This window comes from Chiloscyllium punctatum, chromosome 2 (assembly GCF_047496795.1).
Source record: "Chiloscyllium punctatum isolate Juve2018m chromosome 2, sChiPun1.3, whole genome shotgun sequence".
Taxonomy (NCBI): Eukaryota; Metazoa; Chordata; class Chondrichthyes; order Orectolobiformes; family Hemiscylliidae; genus Chiloscyllium; species Chiloscyllium punctatum.
Genome location: NC_092740.1, coordinates 98,086,807 through 98,106,267, shown reverse-complemented (window position 1 = coordinate 98,106,267; position 19,461 = coordinate 98,086,807). Strand labels below are relative to the sequence as shown.

Below are 19,461 nucleotides of genomic sequence, written 5' to 3'. Positions count from 1 at the left end.
TCACTGTCCAGGGATGCTGAAGAAGGGAGCAGGTAGGTTCGGCCCAGCCTGCAGAATCCTCGGGTTCAATATCCTACCTCCAAGACCCCTCTGTTCCTCCACAATGCTGTACTGAGGCAACCTGGGAGGTACTCTTTGAGGTATCCGGCGGTGCTTTGTATCACCTTAGATGGATCTGTACATCTCTTTGACAAACTGGAGAAGGCAAGGGACTTTGTGGACAAATTAACTTAATCTGAACAATTTAGTATGTACAAATAGTAGTATTGTTTGTGTATGTCTCTACTTTTCTTCAAAAAAAAGAGGAAGTCTGGTCGGGGCTTTCTTTTCCTATTTTTCATTGGTAATAGTTTGGTCTAAACTATGCTTAGGGGTGGCTGGGATGTTTACTTTCAATTTCTAAGTTAAGTTATACCAAAGGATGGGTGGAGTACTTAATCTTTTTCAAAATTTCTTTGTTCACATTATTATTCCATGGTGTATTTCTTTGCTGCTTGTGTTTATGGTTTGGTTCTAGCTAGGAGGAGAGAAAATGGTTGGGGTGGCTAGATGCCAACTTATGCCCGGTTCAGGTATGCTCTGGCTGCTGCATTGGTAGTGGGATGGCAAGTTGGGTTTTGGGATGTGTCGATGCCCTCTTTGGGCAGGGGGTGAATTTCCCAGTTTAGAGTGATTGGTGCTTTATATTTGGTTTGTTTTTTGGTTTTTATTGTATATAGTCTTTGAAAGCTTTGTAGGTTTGTTAACTTTAGTGGGTTTAGTTTATGTAGTTTTTATATACAATGGATCTTGCGACAGTAAGGCTCGGTGATTTGTAATTCGAGGTTCCCGTCTCTGTAAACTAAATATTACTGCAGAAGTTTATGGCTAATGACTTGATTAAATAATATACCTGGAAAATCAAGGGGAGTCACTCACCAATTAAGAAGAAAAAGGTACTTCTGACTCTTAGAAAGGAGAAGGTGGATATTACTTTGTTACAGGAGACACACTTGGATGATAGGGAGCATTTGATCGGGTTTACTTTTCATTTTTTAATACCAGAAGTAGGGGAGTGGCTATATTGTTTAGGAGGAATTTCCCATTTAAGTTACTTGATGTGTTAAAGACACATGCAGGAGGTTTGTAATCCTCAAAGCCCTAATAAACGGGGAAGAGTATGGTGTTTTAAATGTTTACTGCCCTCTGGCACATCCCCTCAAATATCTGGTAGATATGTTCTCTAAATTGATCAGTTTTGAGTCCTGGCATATCATTCTAGGGGGAGATTTTAATTGTCTTATGGATCCCACGGTAGACAGGTTGCACAAAGGCCTCCCTATACCCTCTGTACAAACTAAACAATTAGTGGATCTGTGTGTGGAGGTAGGGTTGGTACGTCTGGAGGCTTCTCCACCCTATCGGCAGGGATTTTACGATTTTTTCTAATTCACACAGATATCACACTAGGATTGATTTTTTTCTGACCCCCGTGGCAACCCTGGACTTAGTGACATCTTGTATGGTTGGTAATATTACCAACTCTGATCACCCTCCAGTGTACCTGTTGGTGAAGTTTAAGGACGAGATAGTGGAGCCAAGGCACAGGCAAATGCATCCCTTGATCCTGAAGGATAATATGTTTGTGGAGTACTTCTCCAAAGAATTTAGGGCGTTCCTAGACATTAATTCAGGCTAGGTTAGTAGCCTGTCTGTCCTTTGAGAAACCGCCAAAGCCTATGCTGGGGGTTAGTTATTTCCCACTCTGCCAATAGGAAGCGGCAGAAGGGCAAGCAGCAACGTCTCCTCAAAGCACGGTTGAAGGCAGCCAAGAAGGCTTACTTTGACAGGTCTTTGTTGGCCAAACTACAGAGGATTACGGCACTGTGATCTGCATTGAATTCTGTGCTCACACAGACAGAAAAGAAGGAGCTTACTTTCACAAAACAAAGGTTATATGAGCATGGTTACAAACGGGGCAAGTACCTAGCATATCTCGCCAGGAAAAAGAGTGCCCCTCAAGCCATTACATCGATTAGGGAAGGTGCTGGGAACCTGTAAGCAATTCTAAAAAGATTAATGTGGCATTTCAGAGATTTTACTCTGAATTGTATCAATCTGAGGGCTGTGAGGAGGGGCAGGCCAAGGTGGAATCCTTTTTCAAGAATCTGGAGCTTCCGGCTGTGGCCCGTGAACACCAGTCTTTTCTCAATGGCCCCTTATCAGAGCAAGAGGTGCAGCAGCTTCAGAGTGGAGAGGTGCCCAGTCCTGATGGACTTATCAGTGAGTTCTATAAGGAACTTATAAACAGATTGTCAGGCCTGAAGCTCAACATGTTCAAGAGAGGCTAATATTTCACTTATTCTTAAAAATGGAAAGGTCCTGGAAAACTGTGTTTCTTACAGGCCCATTTCACTCTTTAATGTTGACTTTAAAATCCTCTCTAAGAGGATTAAAGCTGGAAACTGTTATCTTCTATTGTTAAAGTGGACCAGACAGGCTTCATAATGGGTCGCAGATCCTCCAATAATGTTGGGTGGCTGCTTAATATAATTCAAGGGTGTCAACAACAGTCAATACAGGAATTGGTGACCTCTCTAGATGCAGAGAAGGCATTTGACTGAGTTGAGTGGCCATGTCTTTTTGATACTCTAGACCAGTTTGGCTTGGGCAAAGCCTTTATAAGATGGTAAAGGTAAAGGTTCTCTACAATGATCCTCTCGCTGTGGTCATCACTAATGGGGTACGACCAAGCAATCTAAAAGATTTTAGGGGCAGCCGACAGGGCTGTCCCCTTTCACCATTGCTTTTTACATTGGTGATTGAACATTGGTGGAGGCCATTTGTAGGGATCCCAATATATCGGCTGCAGAAGTAAGGTCAAAATTATTTAAAATTTCATTGTACATGGACGATGTCCTCATTTTAAAAATTAAATCCTGCAGTTTTGGTGCTTCATCCGTTACAATGCATTAGCTTGTTTGGCAGCTTTTTGGGGTACAAGATTAATTTTGCAAATTCAGAAGCTATGCCTATGGGTGATTTTTTGAAGGTGCTAGGTCTTGAGGGCGAATCCCGATTCCTATTTAAGTGGTCACGGGGAGATGCGGGTTTATGTATTTGGGCATATTCGTCACTCCAGTTTTTGATTGGTTGTTTAAAGCTAATTTTGTTCAATTATTTGACAAAATCAAACAAGACCTTCAAAGATGGGAGGCACTTCTGGTCTCATGGTTAGGTTGGATAGCTCTTATTAAGATGAATATTCTCCCCTGTTTGTTGTACCCTATATGAATGCTGCCCCGGATTTTCGATAAGCTAGTGTTCAGGAGACCAAGTGGTCTTTAATTTGGCATCGTACGTGACCCCTTATTAAATTAGCTAAACTGCAACTGCCTCACAAACTGAGGGGAGTGAATCTCCCGGACACTAAAAACTATCAGCTAAGCTTGTTTTGGTCTTACGTGAGTGATTGGACTTGTGGGGACCCTCTTTCAATATGGTTAGAGATTGAAACCTCTCAGGCGAAGTGCCCCCTTATTAGCTTGCTGTTTTTGGACAAAATGAGAACAGTTAAGGAATATTGCCATAACCCAATGGTTATCAATACTGTTAAAGCATGCAGGGCAATTTGGCAAAGGGAAGGCAATAATGGCAAAACATCTTTTCTTACATCTATAGTGATTATGCCAGGTTTTCAACTGGGGATGATGGATTCAGGATTCAAACATTGGGCAGCTGGGGTGTGTCTTGCATCGGTGATTTATTTGAGGGAGACACAATGATGTCTTTTAACCAGTTAGCATGGAATATGAGCTATCTAGCAGCCACCTCTTCTGCTTTTTTCAAGTTAGGGATTTTATTCAAAAAAATCTACACTTTTGACTGATCCCAATAAATTCGACATAGAGAAGAAGGTGCTCAGTGCTAAGAGTACAATTTCTGTCAGCACTCTATATCATCAATTGTGGGGGGGGGGGGGGGGGGCAACACCTCAGTGAGTTCGATCAGCTTTGCAGGGTGTGGAGAGAGAGCTAGGCATTGAGGTCTCCTCAGAGGCATGGGAAAATATTTGGGAAAATGCAAGAAAGATATCAATTTGCAATAGGACTCATGCTTTACACTTGAAGATTCTCCACAGGGTCCACTTGGCTCTGGATCATTTGTCAAAATTTAAACCAGGGGTATCTTCAATATGCCCCAAGTATAACAGTAGTACGGGCACTCTTACCCATTGTCTCTGTCCTCTGGAGCGCTGTAGCAGGTGCAATGGAGAGGATTTTGGGTGTAAGGGTGGAGAAGGACTCAATCTCTTTTCTTCTTGGCCTGCCCAGTGTATTCCCTGTAGATGCGCATAAGAAAAATCTTTTCAACATGCTCACTTTCTACGCAAGAAAGAATATCTTGTTAGGTTGAGTGTGCGAAAATTCCCAGGCCTGTCGAGTTGGTGTAAAATTGTTATGGAGCAGATCCCCTTGGATTTTCTTACAAGAATGATAGACCACAAAACTGAGAATATCTATAAGACATGGCAGCCCTTTTTGGACTACCTGGAGACAGATTTGTCGGCCATACTAATAAGGGCTTTTATATAGCCATAACAGTTATGAGTCCAATATCCAAAGAAGAGGAACTGCGAACGTATGAATATGTGAAAATTAATGTTCTTGATATCAGAGAGTTAGTGTTTTGTTTTGCTGAGTTGTATTATTATTATTTATTAGTTTGTTGTTAGTTATTATTTATTTAGTTAAGTAGTTGGTTGGGTTTTTAAAAATTTTTATATATATTTATACATTTGTACATGAGGGTGGTTAAGGTTTTTAAAATGTTTGTGTTCTTTCTTTGTATTGTTTTGAATGGAATTGTTTTGTATTTGTTGTAATATTAAAACATCTATTTTCAATAAAAATATATTTAAAACAAAAGTGTCAAAGAGCAGAGGTCCCAGAACAGGTCCCTGCAGAATATCACTGGTCCAGGTTGAATACTGTAGCCAATTCTGAATCAATTCAGCCAAATTTCACAGTAATCCATACCTCCTTACTTTCTGGATGAGCCTAATGTGGAGAACCTTATCAAAAGCTTTTGTGAAATCCATATACACCACATCCACTGCTTCACCGATATGTTTTGTTACATCCTCAAAGAATTCAATAAGGCTGGTGAGGCATTACCTACCCCTCACAAAGCCATGCTGACTATCTCTAATCAAACTATGCTTTTCCAAATAATCATAAATCCTGTCTCTCAGAATCCTCTCCAATAATTTGCCCACTATCAACATAAGACTGACTGGTCTGTAATCCCCAGTTATCCCTATTCCCTTTCTTGAACAAGAGAATAACATTCACCACCCTCCAATCATCTGGTACTACTCCAGTGGACAGTGAGGATGCAAAGATCTCTTGAAGCAAAGTATTTATTAAGGACCTCCTCTTCATCCTGTGACTCCACTATCCCTGATTGGTATCCTGTACCCTCACTCTATCCATCCTCTTTATCCTCACCTAAGTGTCGAATACATTGGGGTTTTCCTTAATTTGACCTGCCAAGGCTTTTTCATGACCCCTTCTAGATCTTCTAAGTCCATTCTTCAGTTCCATCCTGGCTACCTTGTAAGCCTCTAGAGCCCTGTCTGACACTGCTTCCTTAACCTTAAGTAAGCTTCTTTCTTCCTCTTGACTCAATGTTTCACATCTCTTGTTATACAGTCTAAGCTTGAATTATTCGCACAAACTAATTGATGATAGAGGGTGGTTCAACGTATGACAGTGCCATTGGGGTAATTTTCCATATTCCTGTCATTTAGCTTCAGAAGGACAGACATAAGCAATAACCACTCTCTTCTGCCCTTGAACCTGATACAGCATCACTCCTTAAGCCAAGGAAATTGTTGTCAGGTTCTGAGTAAAAGGGAGGTGGGAATCTTGATAGCTAAGAACAGGTGATGAGACAGGTTCAACTTGAAGGTATAAAAGGATACTTCACATGCTAGGGTTAAAACGCCTTGTGATGCTCAGTATCACACCTTGTAAATCCTTTCCCAATGACTCCTGCAGTATTTGCTGATTTCCAAAGCAAATTGTGGAGTGGAACAACAAACTGTGCAAAGCCTTGGCCAAATCTCAAGCTAGACCAAGGAACCCACGTGGTTCTCTTCCTGTCTGAGGCCAGGGCATTCTTCTCCAGTTTGAACTTACTTATCACCAGGCTAGCAAAGCGCCCAAGATAGAGTATTTTGGGGTAAAAATATTGTTACTTCTTAGATTTTACTTTCAAACTAACTGCGAAAAGTTACGATAAAGGTCTCCTGAAATAATAAGCTGAAGATGAGTAAACCTGTCAGATACACAAAGAGGGACTCAAAATTCTAAAGTTGGGGCATGGATAGGGTAAACAGATAAGTTCTTTTACCTGGGTTGGGAGAGTCCAGAACAAGAGGGCATAGGTTTAGGGTGAGAGGGGAAAGATTTAAAAGGGACCTAAGGGGCAATTTTTTCACATAATGGGCGGTGTGTGTTTGGAATGAGCTGTCAGAGGAAGTGGTACAATTACAGCATTTAAAAGGCATCTGGATGAGTATATGAATAGGAAGGGTTTAGAGGGATATGGATTTAGGATATCTGGTCAGCATGGATGAATTGGACTGAAGGGTCTGTTTCCATGCTGTACATTTCCATGACACTATGACTCCATGTTTTCTCCAGAAACCAACACTGAATTTGATAGTCTGTCTTTCTTTGTCCACATCTGTATTCTATGCAGTGAAGATTTATTCTCTCATTAAATTGTTAGAATTTAGATAGACTGTCACTTGAATGACAGTGCATGTACAGATTTTGCTTTCTATCCTTCCTGTGCTTCTCCTGTGCATTTGAGTTGCCAACAGAAACAGAGCATGTGCTCTGTGCTGCAATGTAAAGTTTTTGTTATCTTTCTGCTTCTGTTGGCCTCTCTCTTTTCTTCTCTTATTGCTGTTTTAAAGATTGCAAGTTTAAAACAAGCCGCCCAGTTTTAAATGGCATCTAAGATTGCAGCAGTAGGGTAGGAAGTGTTTGGGCTTTTGAAGCACATTGGCTTCTGATTTCCTGGCCAGCCACATTCTCCTTTTGTTTCCCCATTTATTATTTTGAACTTTTGATCTTCTTTAAGAATAGAATCACCACAGTATGGAAACAGGCCCTTGGGCCCAACAAGTCCACACTGACACTCCGAAGAGTAACCCATCCCGACATATTCCCCTACTCTCTTATCCTATATTTGTCCCTGACTTCGGTGGAGGAGGAATGATTTGGGAAGCTGCTGTGGCCGTGATAGTGGTTCCTCATGGCCATTGTGACCGCATCTGCTGATGGTCAGCTTTGGTATCTTCAGTGGCACGGCTCAGATTGCACTGGTCCAGGTTAGTACCAGCCTTGGCAAAGGGGTGGTTTAGGCCAGGCATCCAATGGCCCGGGATTCCTTTGGATGGTTTCTGCGACGGCAATAACTGAATTGGTGAGGCTTCGGGATTCTGCAAAGTCTAGTAACTCAAGAATCTAGCAAAAAGGATGTCCAGCTTCAGCGATGAGATTGGTACTTTGGGCAGCTTGTGCAGAATCTTGCGGCATGGGATTCCAGTGGCCCAGCACAGATGGGCTGCTTCAGTAACAGCTTTCAGTCCAGTACGCCAATGGCTCAGCGTGGCAGTTTTGTTCTTCAGCGGCAGCTTCATCAGCTTTGTACAATGGTACTGTCTTTTCCCGAACCCAGGAACCATTAATTGAACTAAGATGGACTTTGTCTTAATTTTTTTTTCTTATCTATGCCATCTGTTAGTAATACAGTGTCATGATATGGCGACTTAAACACTTTTCACTTTTTTTTGTAGATAGTGTTTGCTTTGTGGTTTTCTATACATTGGTCCACAAAGATATACCACAGAGAGACTGGCTTATATTGAGTCAGATATCTCGAAGTTTATTAACAATTATCAATGCATATTAATATATTGTCTTAAATTTACATATGCAGTCTGGGTTAAATGTTTATTTAGATTACGGTTAAATTGTATACATAGTTGACTACCTCCTGAATGTACAGAGAATAATATGCCTTTAAGACATCTGTCCAATGATACAGCACAATGGACCCTCTCCTGAGGATAACCACTAACTACATAGAATTACATCATATAGAACATGCAACACAGAAACAGGCCATTAATTTAATCTAATCTGCGCTGATATTTATATTTCACATCAACCTTCCTCTATTCTTTCTATCTCATCTCAGCTGTTCAGTATATTTTTCTGAACACTTTTCTATCACGTACACATCCAAGCTAGTTGCACTATCTGTGGCTAACCAAAGAACTTAATGATGTAAAAACGTTGGGAAATCTTTAGAAACCAGCATAGGTTGCTAATGACTAAAAATATAAGTAATGATAAATAGTAGAGAAATTATGATATAAATAATAGAGAAATTACATATGATCTGAAGTTAGCAAGAAATACAAAGCAAACAGTAAAAGCCATTAAAAACTATATAAAAGAAAAAGTCTAAAGAAAGAATTGTTCCCTTAGAGGTTGAGACTAGGACAACAATAATACAAACAGGAAATGGCAGAAATTTGGACAAATATTTTATGTCTGTCTTCTCAGTAAAATACATTTAAAAAGTATCTCAGGAATAGCAGAAAATGATAAGGCAAATGTGAGGGAGGAACTTAGAATAATGCTTACCACTGGAAAAAAAAGTACTGAGAAAACTGATGTGATGTGACAAATTCCCTGGACCTGAGGCTTGCATACTTGGATCTTAAAAGAAGTAGTTGTAGTGATAATGCAAATTGCAATGGTTATAGTCTTCCAAATTCCCTAAATTCTGGGAATATGATGGTAGCTTGGAAAACTGCAAATGTAATATCTCTATTGAAGATTGGACATGGAAACTCTTGGTCAGTTTAGCCTGATATCTGTCACCAGAAAATGTTAGAATCCATTATTAAGGAAGCAACAAGAGTCAATATAGCTTTGTGAAAGAAAAATCATGTTTGACAAATGTACTAGAATTCTCTGATGACTTAACAAGCAGGTTAGATACAGTGGAACCAGAAATTGTAGTATATTTGGATTTCCAAAAAACATCAGATTGTTGCCACATTAAAGGTTACTACAAAAGATAAAATGTTGGGAGGTGATACACTAACATGGATAGATGATTACATAACAAACAGGAAACAAAGAATACGATAACAGGATCATTTTCAACCGGAGAAGTTGTACCTCATGTAACTAATGGCATGCCACAGGGACCAATGCTAAGATTTTATTTATTTATAATCTGTATTAATAACTTGGTTGAAGGAACCAACTGTATGATAGCTAAATTTGCTTATGATACATAAATAGATAGGAAAAAATTGTGAGAAGGACATAAAGAATTTGCAAAGGGACATAAATAGATAGATTATATGAGTAGCCATAGTTTAGTCAGGCAATGTGATGTGAAGAAAATATGAGGTAGTCAACTTTGATAGAAAGAATGGGTGTGTGGGATGGGAAACATAGTCAGACAGGAAAGTGGAATAAAGGTTACAATCAAATCAGTCCTAATCTAATTGAAGGATGGAGCAGGCTCACAAGTCCAATGGCCTATTCCAGCTCTTGTTTGTTATGACCTTAAGATCATTTCCAACAGTAGTGAGTATCACATTATAACCATTCTGCTATAACAGGAGATTTCCTTAATGGATTTAATATTAATTGTATTTATTACTGCCAGATTTGGACTTTGGGCTGTATTTAACATGCACCTGGTGTGTGGAAAGATGGCATAGATGACAAAATGGGTCAGATGACTAGCCAACATCTTTCTGCTCACCATATATTATACTAAGTAGGTAGGTGCTGAAATCAGTAGCATAATAATAAGCAAGGCTCACTCAGGATCTTAACAAATGTACTGACCTGAGTAATATCATGTTCATGCAAAAATGGGGCTGATGTTGGTAGTTTAAGTTTAAAGGACTGCATGAGAAAAGGCATGAAGGGGGCACATAATTTGGGGAGGTGGGGGCATTTCGATGTAACCCCACCCCCAACTTCCTTTCATGCTGACTGAACTCAACCCCTCCCTCAGCTCTGGGATCACTGTCAGCCTGAGACCTCAAGACCTAACTTCTCTGGTCTCCCATTACTCAGCTCTGGCATTGCTAAGTGTGATGGACCCACAAGCTGTCCATGGTAGGTCATCTTCCTGAGTGTGGGGGTGGGGGGGGGTGTAGAAGGCACAGGGTGATTAAGCAGTTTGCTGCTCCCTGCAGTGCATGATGGCTGTGTGACAGACTTTCTCAATGCAAACCAATTTCCAGCTAACCTTTCTTCTGCCTAAGTGAGCAAACCACCTCTCGTTTCCCCAACCCCCCCCATAAAAAAGCAGTTCATTATCATCATCTAATCTGTCCAGGTGATTTATAATTTTAAAGAAATTATAGTTTTCTCTTTTCAAATTTAAAAATGCCCTAACCTATCCAATCTTCCATGATTACAAAAATCTTTCATTTCTGATGACAGTTTTGTGAAATTTTCATGCATTTTATTCATTGCTTTAGTGTCATTCTCACAGAATAGAAACCAAAGTAGTGCATGGAACTGCCTTGGTAGTCTATGAAGTTCTTGAGAGTAATGACAAAAAGGCCCACTTCTCACCATAATTTACACACAGTAAACAATGCCTGCCATGTCTGCTGCTTTGCAGTAAAATTGAAGTTGGTACAATGATGCCAATCTGGTTTACTTTAATCTTCCCTATTCAGCTATTCTATTTGACCAGGTGATACAAAAGAGTAAATCAATACCCTTTTTGTTTAATTTTCTTTCCCCACTTAAGGGAAGACATCAAGTTACTGCTCATTGCTATTTTAAGCAACATAGCACAGCTGAGAGTATAAGGCCCTACGGGATTACTTCCGTTTTCCAGAACTTTCTGATATATTAAAGTTTCGACTTGGAGTACTATGGCCCAGCGAGGAGAAAATAGGAGTAATAAAGTGCAAAGGAGGTGAGTTATTTTTATTGAGCTTTTATTCTTTAGTTGATAAATCAGCAAGCAATTTAAGTGAAATTAAAAGTACTAACCTGTAACCAACTTCATTGATTCCAAATTCTGACAGAATCTCTTTCATCACTGAAATTAAAAGAAAATCAGTTTTCACACAGACTAATATTATAAACAATAAAAATGCTAGTGTGGTCAAAAGCAAGAATGATTAAGAGAGTATTATAAGGTGTAATTCATCGTGCAGAGGAGCCAAAATAATGCACAAATTACAACAATGTTTACACAGTGTTCCAAGACTCAAAGGTAGCCTGCTATCAAATTCAATTGAAGACTTTTGAGCCAGACTTTTGCCAAGTCAGGTTGATTTAAGAGCCCTTGAAAATGGCAGGCCAGTCCCAAATCCAGGATTCCTGACCCCATTCTCAGGTTTTGCAATTTTCAGAAATCCCTTTAAGGGTGTGGACTTGTTCAGGTTGCAAACAAATGAATAACTGATTTGACTGGATCCTGGAGGTAGTGGCAGCCAGCAAGAAGAGACATAGTTGTCTCTCACAAAGATGTCACCAGTGGCTACAACATGGCCAGGATTAAGTGACTGCTCAACCGGTCACCTGGAGCTTGATGAGTACTCTAAAGACTTCCTGGTGCAGACCATATTTAGCAGTGCAGCAAGCTCTTTCTGAGAGTTGGGGATGGATAGAAATTGCAAGTCTAAAAGCACAGGCAGATGTGACACATCAGAAGGCACAGGGAGGAGCCTTTTGTTCAACAGTCACACAGCAGGAGAGGAGATGCCAAGATGGCACCAATTGGGCCATGTAAATAATGGATCTCACCACGCTCAACAAGTTTACAGACTGCAATGACTTACAACCATGAAAGCAATAATTTACCATGTTTACAAGGAAATATTAAATGAGAACTTTCTGTATCAATTTCACAATGATTGTATACACAAACTTAAGTAGTTTCAAGTATCTTGCAGTTTCAGGTATTGAAACTTTAAACAGTTAGAATAATTGATACTGTTATTACCATACAGTGAAAAGAACTTTTTTTTAAGTGAAGTGCATTTAACATCATAGAAGGCCACAATTGATTCCTTGTTTAAGAGCTTTTTTATACATACTACTAGCACTATAGGATTAATTGCTTCTATACAGTACATAAGTTTGCATAATCCTCCCAAACTTATAGGGCTCAATGGAGAAAGATACCTGGTGGTGGCTTAACCTGGGGGTCACCACACCTCAAATGAAGGGAGAGATTGAGAAGGAGAGTCCTTCATGGTAACCTCAGCCAATGTGGGAAGTGAACCCACGCTGTTAGCATCATTCTGCATCACAAGCTGACCATTCAGCCATCTGAGCTAAACAACCCCACAGCAGAGTGTATAGTGAGTGAATGGACCTGGAAGTGCCACACCTTGCATGAGAGTATGAAGGGCTATATGGAATGGAAAAGGGCATACACACTGGCATGCAGGCTTGGTGAGTTATGGTGGGTATCTGGGGCCGTCTGACATGGTCTGGGTAGCGCATTTAGTTGTGTGTGGATTATTGCATTTGGAATGAAGTACCTTGGCATCAAGACAGGCATTTTAGATAGCCCAATTCTGAAGTTGGCTACCTCTGAACATTTTCTGGGGTCAGCTGTTATGGTTCAGCCAGCACCCAACACCCAGCAATGAAGATCCCACCTCAGAAGTCAATATTACCAGAGATGAGGGCACAAAGTTGGGAATCTTGCTGAATCAAAGGAACAGGATGGGCCCATTTAAGCTTTTGAGCTTGCCCTGCATTCAATATGATCATAGCTGATCAAACACTTCACTGCCTTTTACACTCCCTATTCTCATGAACCTGTAAATCACTGTTATCAGAAATCTTCCAATCTCCTCCATAAACACAGTGTGGCTGAGCCACCACAGCCCTGTGTGGTACAGAATTCCAAAAGTTCACAAACTTGCGAGCAAAATAATTTCTCCACATCTTGAAACTAAGTAATATTCCTCTTTATTTAAAATTGTGCCTTTGGTTTTAGATTGCCCAACAGGGGAATCATCTTGCCTACATCTTTAGGTATTTTCTAAGGTTCAGTGAGATCATCTCCCATTCTTTGAAACTCTAGCAGGTACAGGCCCAGTTTGCCCCATTTTTCTTAATAGAATAATCCATTCATTCTGGGAATAAGTTTATTGAGCTTCCATTGCACTCTCTCTAATATCTTTCCTGCAATAAGACCAAAAGTGCACAAAGTAATCTAGGTGTGATCTAATAAAGTTGTTACATAATTTAAACAAGATTTCACTATTCCTATACTCAATCTTCTTGTAATAAAAGCTAACATTCCATTGGTTTTCTTAATATTTTGCTGATTTACCTGTTAGCCTTCAGTGATTCATTGACAAGGACATCTGGTTCATTTTGTACATATACACTTTCCATGCAGTTCCCATTTAAGAAATACTCTGCACATCTGTTTCTCCTGCCAAAGTGGGATAACCTCACATTTCTCCACCAGATATCCCATCTGTCACATTCTTGCCTATTCACTGTCCAAATCCTCCTGGAACCTCTTTATATCTTCCTCCTGACACACTTTGAATCATTCGCAAATTCGAAATATTACACTTAGTCACCATATCCAAGTTATTTAAATGTATTGAGAACAGTTGGGACCAAGTCCTTGTGGTAGTCTACTAAATACAACTAGCTAATGCTAGAATGGCCCTTTTTTTCCTACTCTCTGATTTCTGAATGCTGGCCAATCATTAATCCATGCCAACACCTTACCTCCTATCCCATGCGTTTTAATCTTTCTAAGCAGCCTTCTATATGGCATATATCAAAACCCTTCTGAAAATATAACTATACTACATCCATCAGCTCTCCTTTCAGTGAGTTTTCAGAAGATTTCAGTTTTCTTAGTAAAACCTTCAAAAATTTCCAAGTTCATCAAATACCATTTCCCATTCGCAAATCTATGCTGACGATGCTGAATCAAATCATTATCAACCAAGTATTTACTTATCCGATCTTTTATAATAGATTCTATCACTCTCCCTACTGATCCAAGGCTGACAGGTTCTGTAGTGCTGTGTTTTCTCTCTCAGTTCCTTCTTAAATAGTGGGCGACATTTGCTACCTTCCATTTTGCATAATTAATTCTAGAATTTATAACTTTGGAAGAGAGCCAATTATCTCTAGAGTCACCTCCTTCAACTTTGGAATATAGACTTCCATTCATGGAAACTTATCAACTGTCAGCACTATTAATTTCTCCAGTACAATCTTCTTCCTGATGCTAATTTACTTCAACTCCTCATTCTACGTCTGGGAGATTTCCTGCATCTTCCTTTGTGAAAACAGACACAAAGAAATCATTTAGCTTCTCTGCCATTTCTCTATTGCCCTTATAAATTCTCCTGACTCTTATCTTTAATGAACTCACATTTATTTTAACCAAACATTTCCAATTTAGGCTACAGAAGCTCTTACAGTCTTTTTTTTCCTGCTAGATTACATTTATATTGTATTGTCCCTTTCCTTATCTAGGGTTATCAGTTTCTTGGGCCTCCTTGTTGTATTCTATAAGCCTCCTAATCCTTAGAATAATAATTTTTTTCTGAAAACTTTACAGGCCTGTCCTTTTAATCTTATGCAATCCTGAACTTGCTTTGTTAGCTGATCTCTTGTTCATTGATCTTTTTCGAGTTTTTATAATTGTAGGAATGTAAAGTTGCTGTCAGACATGCAATAGTCCTTTAAATATTATCTATTGTCTATGTTCAGTCATGCCCTAATGAATTTTCCCAATCCTCCTCAGCCAGTTTGTACCTCATGCTTTCATAACTTATCTTATTCAAATTAAACACCATTGCTTCAGAATGAATGGCCTCACTTTCAAACATACAGTATTGCAAAATGTCGTCACTCATCCCTTAAAGATTCTTTATCAATAAGCTTATCATTAACCCTTTTTCATTGCATAATATTAGGTGTAAAATACAAGTCCTCTGGTTGGCTCCTCAACATACTGCTCTAGAAAATTATCCCTAAGACACTCCAGAAACTCGTCCTCCACAGCTTTAGTGCTCAACTGGTCTACCTAGTCCAAATGCAGATTGAAATCACCCATGTTACATGCTTTTGTCCATATTCATGCTTCTCTTATTTCCTGATTTATGCCACACTCCCCAATACCATCATTATTTGTTGGCTTATAACTAACTTCAATTAATATCTGATGACGATTGCTGATTCTAAGCTCTACTCAAACAGTTTCCACACATTGCTCCTCTCATCTGAGATCCTTCCTTACTCATGAACTGATCCCATTCCTTATGTTCAGCTCAAAACCATATCTTTTTCCTTCTCGTCTGTCTTTCCTAAACATGAAATGTCCTTAAACATGGAGTTCCTAGTCCAGGTCACCATGCAGCCATGTTTCTGCAATGGCAATTAGAGCAGGTCAATTTACTTTTATTTATGCTTTTAGTTTGTCTATTGGTGCAAATGCTGTGCACATTCAGGTACAATGCCCTGTCATTCTGATAATAACCCCACTGTCAAAGCAAACTTGATGCTCAACCTTGGTTTTCCTGTCTTCTAATCTCCCTAGCATCTTTTCTACTTCTGTTGTCAACTTTATTTCCTTCCAGTTTGGGTTATCCCTCAGGTTCCCAACCCCTGACAAGCTAGTCTGAATCCATCATAGCAACACCAGCAAATCAGACCCAGTCCTTTAAGGTGTAGACTCTCCAGCATATGGTACACGTCCCATCTGCCCCAGAACTGATCATAATTCCTAAGAAGTCTCCCAGCTATGCCAGTTCTGAAATCCGGCATTCAAATGATCAATTCTACTGTTCTCAGTGTAACCAACATGTGGTACTGGGAATAATCCTGAGATTACAGCTCTTGAGGTCCTGCTTTTCCACTTACTTCCCAACATTCTGAAATTTGCTTTCAGGACCTCATCCTTGTTCTAACCTATGATCACAAATACTGGCTGTTGCCCTCCTCTGTAGGATGTTTTGAAACTGGTACATGACAATCTTGATCCTGACACCAGGGAGGTAATACACCATCCTACACCCATGTTTACTACTGTATAAATGCCTGCCCGATCCCCTGACTATAGAATCGCCTATGACTATTGCTCTTCCAATCTTCTTCCTCCACCTCTGAACAGCTGAGTTACCCGTGGTACTGTGGGCTTGACTTTGGCTGCACTCCCCTGAGGAAACAAAGTCCTCACCAGTTTCCAAAATGGAAGACCAGATAGCAAGCGTGATAGATTAAGAAGATTCCTGCACTACTGGCATAGTTTTCTTAGTCTGTCTCGCAGTCACTATTCTCTCTCCAACTGTACGTTTTTCATCTGCAGTGTGACACTTCCCTATATGTGCTATCCACATAGTCCTGTCTTGTCTGTACAACAGTGATTCCAGCTGCCGCTCAAGTTCTGAACCCCACAGTTCAAACTGTGCAGCTGGTGACACTTCCTGAAGATGTATTTGTCTGTCCAAGATGTCTACATACTGCAGGATGTACACACTGCCTGACCCTTTTGACCTGTCATTCCATAATTGTAAAATTTATTCAGTACCATTTGAATAAATCCTACTATGAAAATTTAAGCTATTTCTCAGAAAAAAAAGGGGAAAAATTGTCTAGAGACTTGAACATAAACTAAATACCCAACTTCAAGATTGGAAATACTGATCAAACCTCCTCACCAAACATTTGTCATGCCACCCTTTGTCTGAGTGAAGCTGGCCTCTTGATCTGCACCTTATTTCCTATCTCACGCCAGAGACTTTATTTCTTGCAGTGAACCTTAATTAAAGCAGCTCTCTATCACCTTTTCAAAGGCAACTAGGGATGGGCAGTAAGTGCTGGCCCAGCCAATGATGGCCACGTACCAAAGCTTAATAAAAATGTTGTTTTTCCATTCAAATATGGATAATCCAGGAAATCATAGACTGATGAGTCTTACACCAGTGGTTGGGAAGCTATTGGAGAGAATTCATAGAGCTAGGATTTACTGCATTTGAGAAAGCATGGCCTAATTAGGGACAGTCAGCATGGCTTTGTGCAAGGCAGGTCATGTCTTACTAACTTTATTGAATTTTTTGAGGAGGTGAAGAAAGTGATTGAGGAGGGTAGAGCAGTGGATGTTGATAACAAGGATTTTAGTAAGGCTTTCGACAAGGTCCCTCATGGTTTGTTCATCCAGGAGATTAAGATGCATAGGATCGACAATGACTTGGCCACATCTATTCAGAATTAATGTGCCCATAGAAGGCAGAGGGTAGTGCTAGAAGGTTGGTTTTCAGGCTGGAGGTCATGACTCAAAGTATTCCACAGGGATCCATACTGGGACCTCTGCTGTTTGTGATATATATATTAATGACTTGGATGAAAGCGTGGATGGGTGGGTTATTAAGTTTGCATTCCTGATGAAGGGCTTTTGCCCGAAACGTCGATTTTCCTGCTCCTCGGATGCTGCCTGACCTGCTGTGCTTTTTCAGCACCACTCTTATCTAAATTCTGGTTTCCAGCATCTGCAGTCCTCACTTTTGCCTATTAAGTTTGCAGATGAGTTGTGGATAGTGTAGAAAGTTGTCAAAGCATACGACGGGATACAGACCAGTTGCAGATATGAGCAGAGAAATGGCAGATTTAGTTTAATCCAGGTAAGCGTGAGGTGCCATATTTTGAAGGATCAAATATTAAGGAAAAGTATACAGTTAATGGCAGAACTCTGATCAGCATTGATGTACAAAGGGATCTTGGGGTTCAAGTCCATTACAGGAAGGATGTGGAGGCTTTGTAGAGGGTACAGAAGAGGTTTACAAGGATGATGTCTGGATTAGAGGATATGAACTATAATGAAAGGTTTGAAAAACTTGGGTTGTTTTCTCTAGAGCAGAGGAGGCTGAGGGGAGATTTGAAAGAAGTCTATAAAACTATGAGATGCGTCAATAGGGTTGACGATCAGAATCTTTTTCCCGGAGTTGAAATGTCTAAAACTAAGGGACATGTGTTTAAGGTGAGAGGGGGAACATGATAGGAATGTTGAACACACTGCCAGAGGTGGTGGTGGAGGCAAATACAATAAGGGCATTGAAGAGACTTTTAAAAAGAACATGAATATGCAAGGAATGGGAGGGATAAAGACAAAGGGCAGGCAAAAGAGATTAGTTTAATTTGGTGTCATTTTCACACAACATTGTGGACCAAAGGGCCTGTTCCCGAGCTGTACAGTTCTATATTCTATGCTAAAAATTAAATTCAGTGGTGAAAGTGACAAGATTCTTTAGGATTCCTCTGAAATCTGTGCCTATCATGAGAAATTTCACCACACAACACATGGATATGAGCCATACCATCGTATGAGCATACAGTAAAAGGCCCCTTGGCCTATCAAGTCTGTTGACTGATAGGCTGGCTGAAACATTAGGAGCGAATTCACCTTAGTGCCTGCGATGCTTGTTCGCTGTGCCACTGATGCTGCTTTTCTCCCGTTAGTCAATGGCACATGTAATACCTGAAAATGGCATCACTTGAGTGACGCATGTAATCAGATGTATAATAAGACATTTAAGAACTGCTAAAACAACACAGTCCTCACATACCATTCAAATTGGGTACATTTATTTACTAAACCAATGGGAGAAGGTTTATTTGTCTGAAAGACAGGAAATACAGCTTACTAGTCTCCAAACAAAGTAGCTGAGAAATGGAAGTAGGTAGCGTTTCAGGATGGTAAATATGGAGATTGAGTTCCTTCTGTATAATAAAGTATTTAGCTGAGGCCATTAATTATAGATACAAATTTGGAAGAATGTAGCTCCAAAACAGAACGATTCAAATCCAGATGTGAAGTCTTGACCCTCAGTAGCACAAGTCAGAGAATAACAGATTTACGGCACTAATAATATTTGAGGCATTAATCAGGAACCGCACAAAATAAGTGTGCAGTTCTAACAATAACCTTCAGTTTTTCAAAGTCAGTGTCAGAGCTGGAGGACTGACAATTGTACTATCATTTAAATCTTGGTGCTAATCCATTTAGCGTGGTGATTTATTTTATTTAACATCGCAGATGAGACTTAATTTTAGAAAATTGGCAACATTCTCCTGACAATGACCTTGACCCCCCCTAGGTATGCTCCATCCCTGGATTCCTAGTGAGCAAAACTGTATGATATTGGGATGCAATTTCATAATCCAGTACATTTTTATGACCACTTATCAGAACCATGAAACTTACTTGGTTGTCTGTCAGATGGATTTATTAGTTTCATTGCCTTTATGTCATTAAATTCCTGCTCCTCATTAACTCCACCGAAAATGTAAAGCTGAAAGAAAGAGTATTTATTTCCCTTTCATTAGTCGATTAACATGATGATGGCAGCCAAAA

At 39.8% G+C, this 19,461-nt stretch overlaps 1 protein-coding gene across 1 annotated transcript in view; it reads right to left on the bottom strand.

Moving 5' to 3' along the window:
• LOC140493413 (kelch domain-containing protein 3) overlaps positions 1 to 19,461 on the bottom strand; it is a 220,787-nt gene that overhangs the window by 78,540 nt on the left and 122,786 nt on the right. Inside the window, exons 12-13 of the mRNA XM_072591833.1 lie at positions 19,312 to 19,399; positions 11,106 to 11,154 (exon numbers count right to left, since the gene is read on the bottom strand). Of these exons, the coding sequence (XP_072447934.1) occupies positions 11,106 to 11,154; positions 19,312 to 19,399 (137 nt within the window). The remainder of the gene's footprint in view (positions 1 to 11,105; positions 11,155 to 19,311; positions 19,400 to 19,461) is intronic.